At 34.5% G+C, this 22922-nt stretch overlaps 1 protein-coding gene across 4 annotated transcripts in view; it reads right to left on the bottom strand.

Annotated features, from left to right (window-relative positions):
• PPP1R9A (protein phosphatase 1 regulatory subunit 9A) overlaps positions 1–22922 on the bottom strand; it is a 357217-nt gene that overhangs the window by 93077 nt on the left and 241218 nt on the right. For all 4 annotated transcript variants that reach the window (XM_064289992.1, XM_023544405.2, XM_064289993.1 and 1 more), the window contains exon 5: positions 16211–16346. In XM_064289992.1, coding sequence (XP_064146062.1) covers positions 16211–16346 — 136 coding nt within the window. The remainder of the gene's footprint in view (positions 1–16210; positions 16347–22922) is intronic.

Below are 22922 nucleotides of genomic sequence, written 5' to 3'. Positions count from 1 at the left end.
CATCTCCTTAAATTATGGTAACATCACTTTACGCATGGTTTTAACATAAGGAATAGCAGAGTTTTCCAGAGTGATGAGGTTGACAATAGAATTTATTTAGATTGTTCTGGAAGTTTCTCATTCTGCAGTGGCTAACCTTCATCAGCATTACAGACCCAATCCAGGGCACTTAAGGCCCAAACAGACAGGAGTCTGTCTGTCTCAGAGAAATATTCCCTTATAGCTGTCATGATCTACTGCAAAAATCTCTGAGACCTTCTACTGTCTGAATGAACCTAAAGTTGGCATGGTAGACTGACTGCATAAGGGATTGTGGCAAAAGGAAGCCAACTGTTCCATTACTCCTTAGCTAGCTAGCGTTACATGCCCCACCTCATCGTCTCATAAGTAAACCAGCCAAAGTTCTAAGAATTCACCAGGCCTCTCACCATAAAAAAACTGCAAATTTCCTTTTTTTCCTACCCAGTGTAGGTGTGTCTCTCATCTCTGGAACTGTTTTGTGAACAGGGTCAGAATCTTCCTCCAACTCAGATGGTCTCTGTACTAGCTGATACAAAATATCTTTTTTTTTTTTTTTGCTGGTTCTTCCAGCCACAATGTCCAAAGAGCAATGCAAAGGCCAGATGATGCCTGCACACACACAGGTGTCAGGAGAAGAACTCAGAACTTAGGTAACCTGAATTTTTTGTAATAGGCAATAAGCATGCTTTCCCTTTGCTCCAGAGGGAAAGACTCATTTTCAAGGCTGCTCACTACACAAATACCATTGAAAAATCAGTCCGGAATGAAGGGAAGTCAGTGGCTCGGAATGCAAGAGACTTGTGGAGCACTGTCTCCCAATAACTATTTAATGGGAAAAAAGTGTTTACAGATACAGTTCATTTTTAAAATTCTACCATCTTGTTCAATTTACCTTTTCAAATACTTTCTCAACATTAGTCTTTCCCTGTGTACTCTACCCTGCAGTTAAACTTGTCTCTTTATTTCTTGAAAATACCTTATATTGTCCCAGCTTTTCTTGTGTTACAGGAGAAAAGCAACAACAAAAAAACTTAGAAAGAAAGAAAAATTGGAACCACAAACCTCAAAACTCATTCTCTGTTTCTTTTACACGATGATTATCTGACCTTTTGATGGGCTACCTTGAAAATTATTTAAATTCTTTGTCATGTATATTGTTCCCACAGCTAAACAGCAGGCTTCTTGAGAATATAAAATATATTTTTCCATGACTAACTATTCCTAATTCCTTTTAATAAATGTTACCTACTTACTAACTAAGAGATAAATGTCATTGTTTTTAAGTTCCTCATAAATATATTTTATATGAGGAAAGAATCAGTGATAACTACTTTTCCCACTGAGATCTAGAACTAAACAGTCAACAGGCCAAAGCAGACCTCTGTAATTCAAATGTCACACTGTAATTTCAAATTGGCAGCCTTCCTTGCATTTCATTTTCTTTGCCAAGGAAACAATGAAGCACTTATTCTGATGCCAGCAGAACTGTGGGAAGAGACTGAGAGATTTGTACTTCCCTGAATTTTTAATCTGCAGAAGAGAACAACTACAGTAACCGAAGAAGCATGCATTACTATTATTTTAATAATTCTGTAATTATACAACTAAGTAAATCTTGGAAAATATGGCATGTTTCTATTAAAACAATGACGAATATAACTGGGAAAATGCTAAGAGATCATCAAATAGAACAAGAAATTATAGTTACAGAATTTATAGTACAAAAAAAAATTAAAACCAACAAAAATGCCATCAATGGCATCTCTATGGATTATCATTAATCTACAGATTAATTCCTTCTTACAAAGTGTCTTTAATATAGGACTCAAAGGTCTTTACTTCAGTTTTCCTGGCATCTTTATACTGTAACACTCCAGCTCTGATTGTGTCTAACTCCTTTCTACGAACTCCAGCAGCCCTAGGTCCCCTATAGCGCATATTTTGATTCAGTAGGTCTGAGCCTGGTTGGAGAAATCTATATTTTTAAAAAAGTAACAAGCAATTCTCATGTTGGGGCAAGTTTGCAAAAGAGAATCTTAAGCCATTTTATAAGTTCACAGAGAGCAGGAGCTATGTCATAATCATTTTATATCTATATATTTGCATATTACAGGGGATTTCAAATGGTAGCTATTAGAATTTTATTAAATGTTGAGTCGATACAAAAGAATACTTAAGGAATATGTAGAAAATATAATGAATATTGGTATAATAACTGCCAATGAATTAACAACTTAGTTCAAGGAAAGAAACAATACTGATACATTTCAATTACAGCCCTCTATGTGTTCCTTCTTGATCCCCTGCTAGTCACTTATCTTTCAGAAGCAATTGTGCTGAATTATATTATCATTCTTTTTTTTCTTTAGTTTTACTATATTTTTGGATAACTAACTACATAGTTTTACTGGGTAACTACATAGTTTGTTTTTATATGATTTTAAACTTTATATAAATGGAATCATATTGAATGTATTCTTCTGTGGAAACCGTGGTGGCATAGCGGTTAATCAAAAGTGCTGATCAAAAGGTTAGCAGTTCAAATCCACCAGGCTGTCCTTGGAAACCCTATCAGGCAGTTCTACTCTGTCCTATAGGGTCGCTATGTGTCATGGATTGAATTGTGTCCCCAAAAAATATCTGTCAACTTGGCTAGGTCATGATTCCTCTGTATGACTGTATGACTATTTACCATTTTATCATCTGATGTGATTTCCCGATGTGTTCTAAATCCTATCACTATGATGTAATAAGATAGATTAGCTGCAGTTATATTGATGAGGTCTGCAAGATTAGGTAGTGTCTTAAGCCAATCTCTTTTGAGGTATAAAGAGAGAAGCAGGAAGAGAGACATGGGAACATCATACCACCAAGAAAGCAGTGTCAGGAGCAAAGCATGTCCTTTGGACCTGAAGTTCCTGCATTGAGATGCTCCCAGACGAAGGGAAGACTGCTGACAAGGACCTTCCCCCAGAGCTGACAGAGAGAGAGAAAGCATTCCCCTGGAGCTGGCACCCTGGATTCAGACTTCTAGCCTACTGGACTGAGGGAATGAACTTCTCTTTGTTAAAGCCATCTACTTGTGATGTTTCTGTTATGGCAGCACTAGATGACTAAGACACTATAAGTCAGAATTCACTCGATGGCAATGGTTTTTTTTTTTTTTTTTTTTGTATTCTTCTGTAACAATGTGTTCCTGTGATTCAGCTACTTGTTGTGGATAGCTGGAATTCATTCATTTTTACTTCTGTATATCATTTCATTGTATGAATATACTATATTTACCATTCTCTTGTTGATGAGGATTTCCATTAAAGTTTTTTCTGTTATAAGAATAATAGTAAACATGTCTTACGGCTCATATACAGCAGAGTTTTACTAAGGTCTTTAACAAGAAATAAAATTATTAAGTCAACTTTATACTAGATTAATGCCACATTGTTTTGCAAAATGGTTGGGCCAATTTATATTCCTATGTGCAGAACACAGATATCTCCTCTTGTTCCACATACTCACCAAAACTTACTACTATCTGATTTAAATCGATTCCATCTTTGGCTTTAAATTTTCATTTCTACATTGCTAGCATGGTTGAGCATCTTTTCATATGTTCATTAGCACTCAGGTTTCCTCTCCTGTGACATGCAATTACCCGTATACTGTCTTTTCTTATTGGCTAATACAAATACTTTTTATATAATTTTCTTCCAGATATTTTTCAAATATTTCTCCAGTTCTTGGTTTGTCTTTTCACTTTCTTTAAGGTAGTCTTTTGATGAACAGAAGTTCTACATTTTAATGTAGTCTATTTTTTCAGTTCTTTGTTTTATGATTTTGCTTTCTTAAAGGTCTCATTTAAAAAACTTTTCTTCCAAACTGTCTTTTAAATTTTTATAATTGGTGTTTCACTTTTAAGTCGTCAATCCACGTGGATTGGAGTTTTGGGTATTGATTGGGATGAAGGTTCAAATTCATCATTGTTCCTAATGGAGATTTAAATGCCCCAAAAACATTTACTGAAAAGTCCAACATTTCTCCACTTATCTACGGCACAAATTTTAAATATCAAAAATTCTTTGTTTTTGTTTAGTTTTACTATACTACCCACTCCTCACTTATCAACACAGTTAGGTTCCAAAGAACAGGACTTTATGTGAAATCCGGATTATCTGAAAATGGAGGATTTTTTTTTTTTTTTTTTTCTGTTTTCAGATCATCCATTTGTCCAATTTTTTTTTAATTAAGGAAACGTGATCATAGAAATAATAACAGCTAAGATTTACTCATGTGCTCATCACTGTAATGAGTCCAGTTATTGATTATTTCTATGCGGGGAAGGAGGTCTGGAGGAGACTAGATAAAGCTGGGCTGTGTGACTGAAGGACCTATAGCTTAACCACGTCACCTTCCTCCTGTGCTGGGTCAGAGCTTCCTTCCTGGAGCTGCCCCCAGCACTCCACTTCTACTCCTCTAAGGCCTGCATTCATGATCCCAGAGCTTGCTTTGCCTTCTGGCCTAGTGAGTTAAAAAGCTCAGGGTTCCTGCAAGGGTGCTGGGTGTCTGGCCATACACCCTGACCCACTGAGGCAGAGGCTTCGGGCCTGTGGGATGTCGGATTACGTCGGGATATCATCAAACTCACATCCATTTCTTCCAAACACCCTCTCCAATGTCTCTTTCTTTCCTCCCTTCCCACCCCACAGCAATTTTGAGCTATATAGGACCTCAGGCTGTATAGACACTGGGAACCCAGAACAGACGCCTGCTGGCTTGATGCTGCCTGCGTGTTCACCTGCAGGCTGTGGCCATGGAGGAGGCCAGCCCTATGCAGCAGGGCGATGCCTCTGACAGGAAGGAACAGAGAGTGCAGGGCATTGTACCCTAGCTTCCTGGAGGCCACCCAGAGATCCTACTCGAGGGAGGGGAGACTGACAGTAGGTACTGCCACGCCTTCTGCCTTGTTAATGTGCAAAACAGCTGGAAAGTAGATTTTTTACTATTGTTGTAAATGCGAACTGTCGGATAACAACAAGATAGTTGATAAGTTAGGATTAGGTATATTTTTTGTACAATTAAATAATGTTTATTTTATGTGATTTTAAAACATATAAATGGAATGATATTGTATGTATTCTTCTATAAGTGCCTTTTTGCTTTCATATATGGGAGGGGACTAGAAAAATCAATACCCTTATACAAGATATGAATCTTGATCCATAATTCATACCATATATAACACTTAACTCAAAATGGATCACAGATTTAAATGTAAAAGCTAAAGTTATAAATTTTATCTTTTAACTTATAACTTTTAGCTATAAAGTTAAAAACTTTCACAAGAGGGTATAAGAGATAATCTTTGTGACTTTGGATTAGGCAAAGATGTCTTAGGTATCACACCAAAAGAATGACCTATAAATGAACAAATTAATAAACTATACTTCATTAATATTGAAAACTTCTGTTCTTTAAAAGATACTGTAATAGGATGAAAAGACAAACTATATGGGATATAATATTTGAAAATCACATATCTGATAAAGATTTGTACACAGAATACATAAAGGACTTTCAAAACACAAAAATAAAAAATAAACATTCCACTTTAAAAATGGGCTAAAGATCACAATAGACACTTCACTGAAGTTTAACAGATAACAAGCAAGCACATAAAATAATGTCCAACATTATCAGAATTTTAGGAAATATAAATGAAACCAGAATGAGATGATACTAAACACCTATTAGATCATCTAAAACAAAGAAGACAAGACCTTAACATGTGTTGGTGAAGAAGTGAAGAAACTGGAATTTTCATACACTGCTGGTGAGAATGGTACAACCACTTGAAAAACCATTTAGTAGTTTCTTTAAAACTCAAACATGTTACCATATGACCCACGTCTAGGTATCTACCCAAGATTCATGAAAGCATATTTCTATCTAAAGATATGTATTTGGATGTCTATAACAAGGAAAAACTGGAAATAATTCAAGAGTCCAGCAGTAGGTGATAAACAAAATATGATACATCCTTACCATGGAATACCTCTCAGTAGCTTTGTAAATAATTGTCCAAAACTGGAAATAATTCAAATTTCCATTAACTGGTAAATGGATAAACAAATTGTGCTAGGCAAAAATGGAGTATTACTTGAGGATAAAAAGGAATATACTACTCCACATGGCTGTATCTCAAAGACACTATGATGATTGAAAGAAGGCAGACAGAAACAAGTATATGCTCAATGATTCTAGTTACATAATATTCTAGAACCGGAAAATTTAATCTATACTGTCAGAAACAAATGGTTGCCTAGGGTTAAAATGATTGCAAAGTTCCACAAGGTAACTTTTTGGGGTGATGGATATGTTCTATATCTTGATTATGGTGGTAGTTATTCGTCAAACTGTTAACCTAAAAGACATTTAAAATAGGTGTGTTTTATGGCACGTAAATTAGTCATCATTAAAGTTGATTTTAAAATCTGAAATACAGATATATGATGATAAAAATATTATCAAATTACATACCTAAAATGTATGTATTTCACACTGTGTGGTAAAGAATTTAACCTGTTCAAAGAGAGAGAGATCTGACCTTTGTGCTTAGCTCCTGGGAGGTACTTTCTAAGTCTTTGGAATATCGAGGTGCCTGGTAAAACTATATTTACCTGAGGGCCTTGGGCCACACCAGAGACTTCAACAGTGTGATTTATGTTAAGGCCTTTGCATCATGCAGTATCTGCTTGACTTCCAAAGGGGCTAGAGATTGAGGTTGGCCAGGTCAGTAGTCAACCGTGTCTACATGACAGAGCCACAAGAAAATGTCTGGACACCAAGGCTCAGGTAATCTTTGCTGGCTAGCAATACTCCAACAATATTGTCACACATCGTTCCCAGAGAGTTAATGCTGTCTGTGACTCCACTAGGAGAAGATACCAGGAAGCTCCATGTTTGGAACTTTCCTGGATTTTGCCCCATGCAAGTCTTCCCTTGGCTGATTTTAATCTATGTTTTCGCACTGTAATATACTGTAACCATGAGTATAACAGCTTTCAGTGAGCCCTTTCAGTGAACCTGAGGGTGTAAGAACATGTAATTCTGCCTGAACTTGTAACTGGTGTCAGAAGTGCGGGTGGTCTTGGCAACTCCCAAATTTTGCATTTGATGTCTGAGGGTAGTCTTGTGGACTGCTTTAAAACTCTGTACACACTAAGTAAATTTTATCTCAATAAACTAATTTTAAAAATCCCGTCAGGGAGACTTAGGGTCATAGTCTCGTATCAATTCAGTCAACTGACATAATGTAGTTGATAAAGTTCATATTCTACATTCTAGTTTGGTGACTGTCTAGGGTCTTAAAAGCTTGTGAGCTGCCATCTAAGATACAGCTTTTGGTCTCTATTCATCTAAAGCAAAAGAGAAAAAAGAAAATCCACGAATCAGAGTAGGACCCAGAACATGGGACTGTCTCCATGAACCACAGTCTCTTTTATCTTGAGACCAGAAGAACTAGATGGTGCCCTGCTATCACTACCAAGTGTTCTGATCAGAGTCACAATAGATTCATCCTGATAGAAAGGTGAAAAAATGTGAAACATAACTTCAAGTTCTCAAAGAATTCTAAACGGATACCTTGAGACTGAAGGCATCCCCAAGACTGTTACCCTAAGATACTTGTTAAATCTTGAACAGAAACTAGCTCCTGAAATCACCTTTAAACTAAATAGCAGGTTAGCTCAAAAAGTAAAGAATTTTACCCTTGAGAACTGTGCTCTTAAGAGTTATCCATATGAGACTAAATGGACAACAGCTGCTCTATAGCACAGGTAAGAAGTTTGGGGGCAGTGAGACTAAGTTAATGGGAATGGAACAACTAGAATGAAAATAATGAGAATGCTGACACAAAGTGAAGAATGTAACTAATGTAACTGAGCATTATGTGTAGAAATTGTTGAATGGAAACCTGTTTTGCTATGAATACTTCCACCAAAAAAACAACAAAATATTTTTTCAAATCCCTTCAGGAACTGGAATTCCAGAAATCAATTACAGTTTTTGCCATCCTTTCCCACATCAGTATCAGTTTAAAATTAATAGTGGCTTTAAGAGGCCTGGAAAACTCCCTGTAAGATAGCTTTAACACACCAGTCCTTGGTCAGGTCACCATTTAGTTATTACTTATTACTCACGAAAACTATGATGAAACTTTCTAAGATAGAAAATGTATTTCCATGATTGAAAAGTGTTTCTAAGTTAATATACTGGGAAGAAGATGGTTATTTATGCAGTATTGACCTTGAACTCATTTAGGCCATTTTGAATTTTCTATTTCTATGGTAGAGGTTTACTCAGTTACAACTAAAAAGAAGTTATTTCAATGTGAGTCATCAAGTTGCTATTTCTGAAGTCCCAAATGTTTTCGAGGAATGAAATATGCATATTCATTTTTTCTGATTTTTACATTCAGAGGATTTTGGTGCATGTGATAGAGATAGGATCCTCTTACACATTTCATGGTCTCCCCAGACAATTAAAATGTGGTAGACAAAGCCCATGGCGAGGTGCTAAATCCCAAAGCACCAAAGGGCAAAAACAGATTATTCCTTTAGTTCTGTCCCTATTTCCAATCTCTTGTCTTACTAGGTTTGGCATTCTTTTTATTACTGTATTCTATACCATGCCTCACATGCATGCAAAAGCTGGACAGTGAATAAGGAAGACTGAAGAAGAACTGATGCGTTTGAATCATGGTGTTGGTGAAGAACTTACAGACTACCAGAAAAAAAAAAAAAAATCTGTCTTGGAAGAAGTACAGCTATAACGCTTCTTAGAAGCGAGGATGGAAAGACTCCATATCACCTACTTTGGACATGTTATCAGGAGGGACCAGTCCTTGGAGAAGAAGACCACGCTTGATAAAGCAGAAGGTCAGTGAAAGAGAAGAAAATCCTCAATGAGGCAGATTAACACAGTGGCTGCAACAATGGGCTCAAGCACAGCAATGATTGTGAGGATAGCACAGGACCAGAAAATGTTTCATTCCGCTGCACATAGGGTTGCGATGAGTCAGAATCAACAACATTCTATACCATTCTTCCCTCACTTCCTCAGATTATGCTCCTGACTAAATTTCATTCCCTAATTTAACTCTACTCTCCTGGTTTTTGGGTTCTCCCGTTTTCACCTTAATCTCTTCTGTGTGATTAAATTCAGTTCAATTTCTTGGCCTCCTCTAATTGGCCCAGTTCTGTGCTCATCTCTGGATATTTTAAAAATCAAGAAGTTATCGAAACCTGTCATTGAGGATATTACATGCTAGTGGGGGAAAGTAATGGGTAAACAATGATAGAAAGAGAAATACCTGTTGCTAATGAAGCATTAAAAAAGAGGCACCTAGCCCAGCTGAGAGGGTCCAAGGAAGTTCTGTGGAGGAGATGAAGCCTAAAGAGAGCCCTGAAAGATGAACAAGTTGAGTGACCGTACAAGGGCCAGTACAGGGAAAGCATTCAAGGTAGAGAAAACAGAAAGAGCAAGGATGTGCAGAAACCATGGCAGTTCCCATCATTCACAAAAATTAAATTTGTGGTTCCAAAGCTAGAAAGATCCATTTTTCGTTGTGTCTTTTAGCACTTTAGAACTTTTTGGTAAATAGTTATATTTAACATAAAATGTAAATGTTTTTAAAGCTGGAAAAATACTGTCATTTGTATTTGTTTCTAGAATATCTTTTTAACACTGCAACCTCTATAGTTCATCATTATAGAATTTTTCTAGTGTGGTTTCTAGGGAATATACAGTCTGTACTCTCAGCGGAATTTAATGACATCAAAGAATTTGATACAGTTCCTTTCGTATCTAGAATCTGGCTCATGAGTAAATATAACACTGTTATACTTGGAAAGAAAGAAAATAACAGGAAAACAATCAAATCACTTCTATCACGATAAACAAAATAAAACAAAGAAAAAGAGCTATAAAAAAAAATGGTATCATTTAGGCAAAGATTCCTATCCTAACCCTACCTCCCCTTGACACTACCCATCTCCCTGTCTGTGTTCAGTGTTATATATAATAATGTCTCTACACAGAAAGAATATCATTCCTAGAAAAGATATTCCAAGTAGAGGAAAATGACCACTTCCTGGGGATGGTGTATGTGGGGGGAGGGGGGTGTGGGCCCATGTGCATATGTATTACATTACTTAGGCTAATTCAGCCACTGATAAGGCCTCCACTTAAATACTTTCCAAGCACCTTCAAATTCTTGGTTTCACAAACCAAGGAATGCAATTAAATTTAATAATTTTAAAGATCAGGTCAAATTGGAGTCCTATCTTTAAAATTAGCCATTTTAAAAGGTTTTTTAATTTCTTTCACTCTTCAGGATTTCTAACTACCATAAGCCAATCTCCCTTTCAAACGTACTTGATCCAATTTTTAAGCTCTTCCATCTCTGTGGCTGGCAGATAATAAGGATTTTATTTTTTAAAGTATACAGCCTATTTAGACATTTTGGTATGTCTACCATACAAGTCATATGAATGAATACTGCTATAATTGAAACATATATGCAATTAGGCTTTTAACATTAAGCTTTTTATTTTGAAAAATTAAGAACTTTGTATCAAAAGAATCCACCATATTCTAAAGACAGTATCAGTTATTGAGTGCACTGTATTATATAAACACCATATATGCCCTGGTGTGGATATATACATTTTTTCTCTTTAATTTGAAACGCAAAAAGTTTAAAGTGTTACGGGTTAAAAACATCCATGGTTAAACATTAGGAAGTGAATCAAACTGCAGAACTAGTGCCCAAAATAAGTGCTATGTTTCAGAATTAAATATTATTTTTTTGGAATAATTATTTCCATATTAATATTCAGCAAATGAAACACACAGCTCTAGAGAAGCTCTTCAGAGCACAGAGCTAGTTAATAAGACAAATAGAACATTTAATTTCACACACAAAGCAGGAAGGTAAAATCAGCATTATTTTCTTCCAAAAAACAAACCTTAAGGAAACAGTTGTTATTGTTATTGTAGTTGCCAGAGACTCCTTGCAATTCAGTCACAGTGTTCTAAAATGGTTGACAACAAAAATTAAAGAAGGCTTTCCCCCACCTACAGAGAGCAGTCTAATGATTAAGGATAAAAAAAGAACACCGACCATCCACTGCCCGCTGTAATACACAGTGCTGAGTACTAAGAGAATATTGCTACAGCCTGATAAAAATGCCTCTACTCTCAGTTTCTCCATATTATATACACAGCATAAAGTCAATTCATACTATTAAATTCACATTATTAAAAGGGCATCCATAATAATTGCAATATCTTGTTCATCCAGCACAAACTGTTGCCAACCAGGAACAGCAAACAGCATGAGTCAAATTTAATGTTATCCCTTTAATGCTTTTCACGTGAAAATCATATCCTTATAAACGTTTTAATACTTGTATAAACCATAGCTTTCATATCTCTGCCTCTAATTATCATACACTAATACAAGCAATAAAAATCCATATCCATGTAGGAAGCTGCTCTAAATTGTATTCGACAGTTCAAAAATCCTAAAAAATAAGCTAATATTGTCATGATATTACATTAATTTTCAGTAATGAAAACAAATTAGGAAAGACAGATTAAATTATATTTTACAGAGAGCGGCTTCAGATTCTGGAGTAATGATTAACGTTGTTATGAACTACTGCCTAAAGAGGCTTTAAAATACCAACTATAGTCTAAGGCTTTAAAATGTAATAAAGTTTATGTTTTAAAAGAATATTTAAAGAAACAAAGTTATCATATAATTTTAAAAGTGCATGTAAAATAGTTCATTTTAATTAGAATGATGATATCTACTTCCTCATTTTAAAAATTGGTCCTGTACCAGTTCATACTTCATTTACAGTCTGAGCTCAGAGCATTTCAAATTACATAATGCTCTTTGATAGAAACAGATACCCAAACTACACAACATGTCCCACACTCCACAAAATATATACCAGAATTACCTCATCCCACCACTACAAGGCTAAACACTGATAATTGTGAAATAGGATGGAATATTAAATTTGTTATTGAAAATTAAAATCTTGTGGAAAAATTTACCATACCCCTAGAATTTCATGAGATAGTGGTGACTGTCTGAGGGGGATATTCAAATCCTCCATGGTTACCTTTCAGATTGTTTAGGAAGAAAGAAGGAAACAAAGAAAGAGAGAAACAATAATTCTATTAAATCCAGAAATGACACCACTGATCAGATATATTCAGATATATATTTAAATTTTTTTAATTCTTCAAATTTACATCTCTTTCTTCAGAAATGATACTACCAATCACAGATATATTCATATATTTTTTTAATTTTTTTTAATTCTTCAAATTTACACCTCTTTCTTTTTTATAGGATCCCACCTTTTATTCACTAGGATTTAAGCGAAGCCACTTCAACTTTTTTTTTTTTTTTATATCAGAATGTTCAGCAAAGGGGAACTGGAAAATGAAGGTAAATTAAAACTGATTCGGCTTTGTGCTTATTTTAAACTCTTTCAGTTTAAATATTTGAAGAAAAAAAGCAGAAATTTAAATAGGGTTTATAGATTATTACAGATTTAAATTTTTTGGTGTATGACTTATAATCATTTCCTAAAACATTAAAACATATTTTATACACACACACACACACTCATATATCTATGCAGTACATGATGAGGTGCTCTTATTCCTAAATATGGTTCTAATAGAGGACCATCTTAGTTTTATAACTCAGGGATCTATTTCTCACATTAAAATGTTTTCCCCAGCCAATTCAAGCAAGCAAGTTTACTCTGTGGATGTGACAAGTTCCAAGTCTGAATCAACCTTGGATGACATGATCAAAAGTAGAGGCCATCTATCCTTCACCAGACAATGTTGATCTAAATGCTGGCTCTAGATATTAGTTAGATGAACTTGGTTGCTCTGCATCTAATTAAAGGTGTTTCTGGCTTTTTCTGGCTGGTCCAGGAAATGTTACAGGGGACATTGTCAAATAAAAAATGATTCTAATTTTGAAATCACAAGCTGATTCTATAAATTATAAGAAAAGGGAGAAACCAAGTGATTGACTACATATATTCAGGATTTGTTCTAACAAAGATTTATAAATCAATAAGCCGTTCAATTACATATGAAATTAACTCAGTTATTCAAGGACCATTTATCCACTGGATATCCAAGCCTGGCTCTTCTCATTTCCTTTAGCATCTTGGACATTTTATTTTTCATTAACAGAGAAAAAGTAAATAGAGAAAAGGAATGTAACATTTCAATGAACCAGTTTAATAATATTTGGTAGCATTAGTAAAGAATCAAGTAGACACACTGAAGCCTTTACACAGAAGTGAATTTTCATTATCTGTACAGCTTTCATTTCTCCTACACACAAAAAAATAATGGCTGATTTTACGTGGGCATGTTTTAGTTAGAATGTTTTGGTGAGGCAAGAAACGGAGAAAACACAAGTCGAGGGGAGGATGAAAGATAGATACAAAGGAAAAGGCTCCTTGACCTTTTCAGGAAAGCTAGGGTTACTTGAAACATACTGGCAAGCACCCAACTTCTTCAGCTTGCAGAAAAAATAAACCATTTTACTTAAAGCTAAACACTAATGTTTTTGGTAGAATATTTGTTTACTCAATTATTTTTCCCTTTAAGCACTATAAAGATGGTATTTATAGACTGCTACCTAGAAAAAAATGATTTGCCAAATATTCTGATTCCTCTATTATTAGAAATACAGAAACTAAGCATTATAAGAGGTTCCAGCACCCAAAACAGGAAGTCTCCTTCCAACATTTCTTGTTACCCAGTTTATTCAGTGTGTGCCTGAATACAGCCAGACCCATCAGGAGAGTATGTCCACTCCATTCAAAAACAGTACAGTGTGTGGTGAAGAGTCCAGGCTCTTTAGAGACCCTATTATTCCAATTCTAAGTTTTCCAACACTAGCTATCACTAGGGAAAGCCTCAGTTTCTGCATTTCTAGGAAAAAAAAAAAAAATCTCTTCTGGTAGCTATACAGATGAACTAAGATCATGTAGGAAAGGCGCCTTGCCAAGTACCTGGTCCTCAGTATTTATTTACTCTCCTCACCCCTGGAAAATATCCCCTCAGGTGGCAATCAACTCTGCTTTCCTTAAAGAAACATGTCGACAAAAATCCCACAGGCAATCTTCCACTTGTCCTGTGATGTGCTACTAAGTATAAATGCTGGGTGGCAAATATTCAGCTTCCATTTACTCAAATTTTTAAACTAGAGAAGATTCTAAAAGGGGGAAAAGATTTTAGTTGTTTGAGTTGAAAACTTTTAGAGATAAATGGAATCAATTCCTCAGAATAACTGGAGGAAGTACGTTATCTAAAATTTTCACTTGGGGAGCCTGAACAATTTATCTTAATTTCCTTCTCTCCTTGCTAGACCTGATGCCTTCTTGCAGGCTCATGGAATGTTAGGAGCTAGAAGGAATTTAGAGAGGCAAGCCCATCCCTGTACTTTACATCCAAGGACACCGAGGAACACAGGCTAGAAAGCTTGGCCGCCTCACTTTCCACCATTTGATGTCACCATACCACCCTCAAGCTCAGATCCAGAATCTTCCTAGCACAATGAGGAGGTATATGCGGCTTTCAAAAAACAAATCTGCACAGATTGGTTCTACAGTATTAAAATGGGTTTGCAGTGAAAGCAACTCAGTGTCTCTGATAAAATACAAAATACTACTGCCGACAATTAAAAATTAGGTAACAGTGTAAGTTCAAATATTTGAGAAAACAGCTTCTTTTATAGTTCCAGAATTTAAGACAAGGTATTTTCATATATATCAGTATAGTGCGAAAATATTTGCCATTTAAATGAATTTTTCAAGTGAAAAATTATGTCAAATAATTAGAATTCTAAGAGACTAATTCATTCACATAAAGGGGTTTTCAAACTCCTGAATCAAAAATAAATCTGACACTTCTCATTTTTTACTATAAAAAATGGAGAATGCATTCTTATACTAAAAAAAAAAAAAAAAAAAAAAACATGAAACCTTAATACCTTTTTGGGTTAAAACATTTCAAGCCGAAAATATGTGGGAAATGTTTGGATGTCTGTTTATTAATCTCCACTATGCCCTAGCTATAAATCAAAAAAGTTCTAGAAAATAATATATTCAGATCAGTAGGGGCTCAACATATGAAGTTGTACTATGCTTATATAAGCTTGTATAGAGAAGAGTATTTGTTTTACTTGAATATTTATTATGTTTATGAAGTATGAAATACTAAAACTAACTACAACTAAATTGTTGATGGATTTTTTGACATGCCAATATGAAACGTGTATGTTTAAACATGTTTATAATAAAACATGTTGTTCCATTATATCCATGTATATTTGGCATTCACATTAGAAATAAACCAGCATCTGTATTATATTACAACATACAAGGGTTCCAGAGAGCCGTTTTCACTTGGGGGTTAGCTTCATTCATTTACTTGATCTTCTACAGAGAACAGGATGCAAAATTATTCCAATATGTATATACTCTACAGAACATGTGCTAGTGGAAAAGCTTTGTTCTGCTTTATGTTAGCACAAATCACAGTAAGCAGATCCAAAGAACTTTCTCTTCCCGGGAGAAAAAAAAATTCTTGGAAACATTTAGCAATTTTTGGTACTTTTCTGTGAATGTGTGTGTGGATGTATGTTTTTCGCTTAAGATGTTTACTGATGTTTTGAAGAAAAGCATTACATGCTTTTTGTAGAGAATTGGAAAACATATAAAGCAGGGGAAGAAAATCACCTAATCCCAACACTTAAAGACAACTGTTACTCACATTTTATTTTTACCTCTTTGTGTATGCCTACAAATTTCTTTATATCAGCGTGACAAAAGACTTATGTGATATGTGATTCCAAAGTCTTCATATTGTAAATAGGATACCATTATTTTGATTCATAATTAATATCAAACACAAATAATATTTCTTTTCTGTGGAATTCAGTTTTACCTGAAGGCAGACAGATCCTCCTTGCAGATCTACAAAGAACCTGTCACACTTTTCATACAGTAGAGAGTCTTATAAAACAGGAAATACAGTGAAAAGAACTGCAGCAAAAAGAACATATGTAAGTTCTACTTACCTCATCATCGTCAGCATCGTACTGGGCATAGTGCTGCTCAAGCAGCTCTCTTTGGCGCCTTTCTTGTTCCAGGGTCTGGCTTATCAACTGGGCAACCTCACTCACTTGTCCTGGTCTTTCCCGCCCAATAACAAATCTGTAGAAAGGTTAAAGAGAACTAATACAGTTAGACTCTCCAGCAAAAATGAGTGCTCAGAAAAGTAATCAAGCTTAGTATCTCAGCAGGGTACATGAAGCTTCAACAAAATAATATCACCTATATACTTCACATGACATGCCTGGGTAGAAGAAAAGGTTAGCTGAGCAATTAAACCAATTTTTGAGGACACAGCCCATAAGGAAAAAGAAAGAGAAAAAGTAAAAGACCATAAAAATATCTTAAGAATTATCACTGGGAGAAGGTATAACAGATGTAATCCATTCTAAAGTACTTTACACATTTTTGATACCTTACAAATGAAAGCAAACTAAAAATGTAGTCTTTATAATGAAAAACTGCTTCAAAAACATTTTAAAGTGCAGCATACCTTAGCTGAGTAAATAAATGGAGGGGCACTGAATTTTTTGTTATTACAACTTTGGAGAAAAATGAGAAAATGAAGGGTAAACAGAAATACTATTTTTTTAATTTTGCTTTTAAAATGGAGAACTAAAATAATAAGAGGTGCTGAACTAATTCAAATCTCCTTCTAGAGAAAGAGGGAAGGGTGAGGCTTCTAGAAATAAAGGAGAAAAGGAAAATATCTGTTGATATTCATTCTCGTAAGAAAAAATTCTAAAGACAAAAACCAGAGAAGACATTTACTGACGGCAAGCAACAGTTATGATATAATCTCATCAACAAAACATGTTTTGTTCAGCAAGTTAATATTCACTTTTTAACATCTTTTCATAATAATATATGGTTCTATTATATTGAAAATGAAAATGTCTCTAAGATAGTTTCTAAATATCACATCATTATTTTAAATGTGAGTTTAACGTTCTAATTCTTTACTTGATTTTTTTCTTCTTATAACATGCTGCTGTATTTAAGCATAATTTTAAATTAAATACTCCAGTATTCTCTATAAAACGAAACCAAACCCATTGCCGTATGGTCGATTCTGACTCATAGCAACCCTACAGTATTCTCTATAGAAATGTATAAAAGCTCAAAATTTTTAAAGTTTAGAAATATTTTTATATACTTTCAAACAGGACTTACTTTTCAAATTATGCTTAGACGTTCATTTATCATTTAAGTTATTTACCTTTGGGCATTAAGTATTAGTAGAATTTATAAGTGCTACAATTTTTCATCTTTATTGAAGTATAATTTATGTACAATAAAATACATCTATTTCAAATGCACAGCTCAGTAAGTTTGACAAACGTATAATCGTCATATCAATCAAGATACAGAACATTTCCATCAATCCAAATATTCCCTTATTCCTTTTCCCAGTAAATTATCCTCACCCTGAGGCCCAGGAAACCACTAATATACTTTCTGTCAATACATATTAGATTTGTCTATTCCACAGTATCATATAAACGGAAATGTACAGTGTCTGGCTTTGTTCACTCATAATAATGTTTTTGAGATCTAGTCATGTTGCAACTCTCAATAATTTGTTTCTTTTTATTGCTGAACAGTGCTTCATTGTATTGGATATATCACATTAGGTTTATCTATTCTTCTACGGATGGATATTTGGGTTCAGTTTTGGATATCATAAATAAAGCTACTATGAATAATCTTGTACATGTATTTAGACATAAGTTTTCATTTCTCTTAGATAAATAAGAGTAGGATTAATGAGTCATATGGTAAGTGTATGTTTAAATTTTTTAAAAATTACCAATTATTTTTCAAAGCAGTTGTGCCCTCTTATAGTCTCATGAGCAGTGCATGAGTTACAGTTGTTCCACATACTCATCAAATCTTACTTTTTTAATAATTATAATTATTAATTATATATTATTATAATTATGGCTTTAATTGGCAATGCATTGATGATTAACCATGCTGAGTATCATTTTATGTGCTATTGGCCATTTATATATTTTCTTCTGTGAAATATCTTTTGAGTCTTTTGCCCATTTTTACAAATTGGGTTGTCTGACTTTTTATTATTGAGTTGTAAGGTTTCTTTATATATTCTGGATACATATTCTTATCTATATATAATATACATACATACACTTGTTTATTTTAGCTTCTCCTAGTCTGTGGCTTGCTTTTTCATTTCCTTAATTATCTCTTTCAAGGAAGTCCGATTTATCACTTTCTTAAAAAGAAATCTTTTGTTTTCTATCTAAAAAAATGTTTGGCTCCCTAAAGACTCCTGCTCTTCTTCTTAAAGTGTTATAGTCCCTGGGTGATGCAAATGGTTAACGCACTTGGCTACGAACCAAAACTTTGGAAGTTCAAGTCCACCTAAAGGCACCTTGGAAGAAAGTCCTGGTGATTTACTTCTGAAAAACTGGCCACTGAAAACCCTGTGGGGCACAGTTCTACCCTAACACACACACGTCCCGTACGTCGGAGCAGAGTCCACAGCATCTGGTTTTATGACGCCTTACGAATACAGCTTTATGTGTGATGTGTGGCAGGGATGGAGTTTTATTTTTTTTCCAAAGGGATGAACAGTTGTTTCAACATCATTTGTTAAAAAGACTATTCATTATCCCTACTGAATTACTTTGGCACATTTGTTAACAAGATTGAAAATTCATGAAGTCCTTATAACCTGACAAACTAATCCAGACACTTAAAAAATGAAAAACCAAACCCGTTGCCATCGAGTCAATTCTGACTCACAGTGACCTTGTAGGACAGAGCAGTACACATAATAACTATGCTGAATTCATTATATTTTTGGTAACAATCTAAAAGTGAGAGATGACGTAGTGATATAAAGGAATTGAGAAATACATACCCTAGAATGGTAGTTTCAGGAAAGTCCAGTTTGACCTTTTATCTTTTATTTAAACATATAACAGGGCAGGTTGGGAAGGAAGCCATTGCTTATCAACTATAAAGTTGGTAAGAGACTGAAGGAAGCAATTAATGTACAAAATGCATATTAATAGAAGACAGTAGCCAAGTTCAACATACAAGGTAAATTAGAATTGATTCATTCAAGCCATAATTTTTTTAACTCATTTGAGAATTACATTGTCAGATTTTTTAGCTCAACAGTGTTCCCTCAAGAATGCGAGCTTCCAGACAACTGTCTAAAGTTACTCTGAAGGGAATTAAGACAGAGAAATGGATGTGATTCAGAAATTATCCATTTCCCAAAGAGCTGAAACCACTGCTAATTACTTCTAAAGATGAATAAAGGAGTCTTAAGAAAAGTCTTGCGAGAGATCTTAAAGCATGAAATTATAATTAATTATTGTTGTTGTTAGTTGCCATGGAGTTGATTCTAACTCATTGAGACCACATGTGTGCACAGTACAACTGCTCCATAGGGTCTTCAAGTCTGTGACCTTTCAGAAGCAGATCACCAAGCCTGTCTTCTGAGCTGCCTCCGGGTAGACCTGAACCACCAACTTTTCAGTTAGCAGTGCAGCACTTAGCCATGTATGCCACCCAGGGACTCCTGTAATTAATTATATAATAGTTGATTATATCACTATATAGTGATAAACTACATATAGCAGATCGAAACTCCAATAATTACGTACGAGTTTTTTTTTTTTTTCATGATTCAAACAAGGGTTATTTGTGAAATAAAAATTAAAAGGTATATATACATGTATGTATAATCAAAGTTTCAGAGGAAATAATAATTCATTCCACACTCCATAAGAAACTAGTATTTTAAATCATTAAGGCACAATTTATCAAAATCACCACTTGGCTTTCTGAATTTGCATCAACAGTTCCACATAAACTATTATTTGCACAATATTAGTTTGTATGCAAAATCACTGTCCAGTCTGATGAAATAGAAATGATTTGCAGTTACACAGAACAAGGGACAATGCCTCTCATGAAATATACTTGCGGGTTACGTTTTGCTTTAAAAAAGTGTTATGCTAAAACACACACGTTTTCATTTGTGCAGTCATTTTGGTCAGTGTTACAGCATTCAGCTACACACATCCATTAACCTGTGTAATCTAGTATAAAGGAGCGCTGGTGGCACAATGGTTAAGCGCTCAGTTGCTAAACAAAAGGTTGGTAGTTGGAACTCAACCAGCCACTCCCCAGCAAAAAGACCTGGCGATCTGGTCCTGTAAAGATTAAAGCCTAGGAAACCCTATGGGGCAGTTCTACTCTGTCCTGTAGGGTCACTATGAGTCAGAATCAACTCAACGGCATACAACAGCAACAAACCAGGATAAATTATAGTACAGAACTTGCAATAGCAGAATGTTATCCTGTTAAGTATGGGTCAGAGGAAAAGCACACAGAAGTAGAACCAAATAACTCTCTCTGCTTCATTTCCCTCATGTGAAAATTAACATTTACCTCATGGGTCTCAAGAATTGATAAAAGAATAAAATGTGGTACAGGCATGAAAGGACTTTAAGGCATTATTATTATTATGACAAACCAGATAAAAGGTGCCACATTTCAAAAATGTGTAACATTCAAAATCCCCTTCTATACGCTCTAAGTGTTTGGTCAGTTTTTAAGCTTTGTAAGTATGTCCTGTGAGATTTTATGTATAATCTAGCATATATAGAATTGACTGGAAACTGTAAACTTTAGGGTAAAAGTTATCTAAATTATGAATTTAAGGAGCATGAATATGCTATAGTAAAAAAAAAAACTTAAAGGTCAAAAGTTTCTCTGAAAGAGAAAAATGGCTTTGATAGGATGACTCCACCAAACTGTAAACACCACTTAACTACCTCCATGATCTTGAATGTATTAATATTTCTGTACCTCACTTTCTTTCTTTGTAAAATAGGTATAACAACTGTAAGAGATAAATATTACATAAGCCATATAAAGGAAACCCTGGTGGCGTGGTGGTTAATTGCTACGGCAGCTAACCAAGAGGTCGGCAGTTCGAATCTGCCATGTGCTCCTTGGAAACGCTCTTGGGCAGTTCTACTCTGTCCTATAGGGTCACTATGAGTCGGAATCGACTCGATGGCAGTGGGTTTGGTTTTTGGCAGCCATATTAAAAGCTTAACTGAGTACCTGTTGCCCATTGGGTGTTTAATAAATGTTTACTGTGTTATCCTCTAGATGATGTATTATTATTATCTAAGTAAGGTCCAATATTTAAAGTACTAATTGTACAAACTGTCCCAATTATGTCTTATCTGATCACACTGGTTTTAAAAACAGAGTGAGATTTTGTGAGTCAACCATAAGAAAAGTACAGCCTATTTCCATTAAAGTTGCCACTGAAATATATAAGTATGAATTATATAAATATTTTAATTTTTAAAACCTTCAAAACTATAACTAATGAATAACATCCATCAGAAATAATCAATTCCTCTAAATAACTGACCAATCCTCATTCCCCACGGTATGTTTCTGCGCAATTAAGATTTATAACATAGACATTATCATTGCTAACTGCTTATGACAGTGCATGTATCTGAATCAGCTTCTTTCTAACCTTAAAGTTCTTTGAAGAGAAAGGTATTTTTCCTGTCTCTTCATAACAATTTTTTTTTTTTTTTTTTGCTTCAACAGGAAACATGATCTTTTTATTTTTTAGTTATAAAGATGGAGGCAACAGAAAAGAAAATCTTTTGGATATTTAAATTAAAAGTTGAATATTTTCCAAGTTACGATTGCAAACAACGGCAATACTAAAACCAAAATCTACAGTTAGGGTTTATGTTTTTAGTTTGGCTTGTTTCTAGGATTTAAAAAAAAAAAAAATCACCTTATTTAAATGTATATTATTTACTAAAAACTGCCCACTCTTCCCCTCAGACTGACATATAAGAGGCTAAGACAGATGAATCAGTTTGTCCTTTCCTTTTCATCTATTACCAGATCAAACAATGTCCATATACTGTACTCAGGAGTCTAGATGACTACATTATATGGGATTCATTTGATTAGTCCATTGAATTCTCTTGTGAGCTGTCAAACAAAAACTAAGCAACTATAAAACTGTACTTACAATTTGCTAAATCAAAGCCATAAAGATCTCACATGTTCTGTGTGAATGATGTGAGCGGTTAGACACAAAAATGATAATGTATGTATTCTTTTTCAGACATAAGTTGTTCTAAGACAAGTAATATTAACCAAAGATGACATTTAAGTGATGTCAAAATTTAAAAATTCTCAATGTGGAAGTAAATGAGTCTAGAAAAAGGAAAGGCTGTAACAAGATATAGTTATTCTTATATAATCAATTCTTGCAGTTCAACATTCTTTAAACAAATATTTATTGAATACATACCAAAAACCTAGAATGGTAAGTCTCTAAAAAAAAAAAAAGAAAGCACAAGACTAATTCCCATTAAGATAAGCCTTGTACCATAAGATCACACAGTGCTTTTAAAGACTTTTGTTAAAAGTATCTCATTTTTCCTACGCTGATCACATTATATGGTCTAACTCAACTCAATCCTCAAGTAAGTGGTGGTAAATGTGTATCCAGCTATATTGACTAAAGTTTGCTGACAGCATTTAGAGGTTAATATTCTAAACAACAAAACACTTTTCTCTTTCTTGTTTGCATACACATATACTTCTCCTTTCCATACTGGAAGCTTGTATTTGAACAAATGT

The sequence above is a fragment of the Loxodonta africana genome, chromosome 8, assembly GCF_030014295.1.
Source record: "Loxodonta africana isolate mLoxAfr1 chromosome 8, mLoxAfr1.hap2, whole genome shotgun sequence".
NCBI lineage: Eukaryota > Metazoa > Chordata > Mammalia > Proboscidea > Elephantidae > Loxodonta > Loxodonta africana.
The sequence above is the reverse complement of the archived record's forward strand: the minus strand, read 5'-3'. Positions and strand labels throughout refer to the sequence as shown.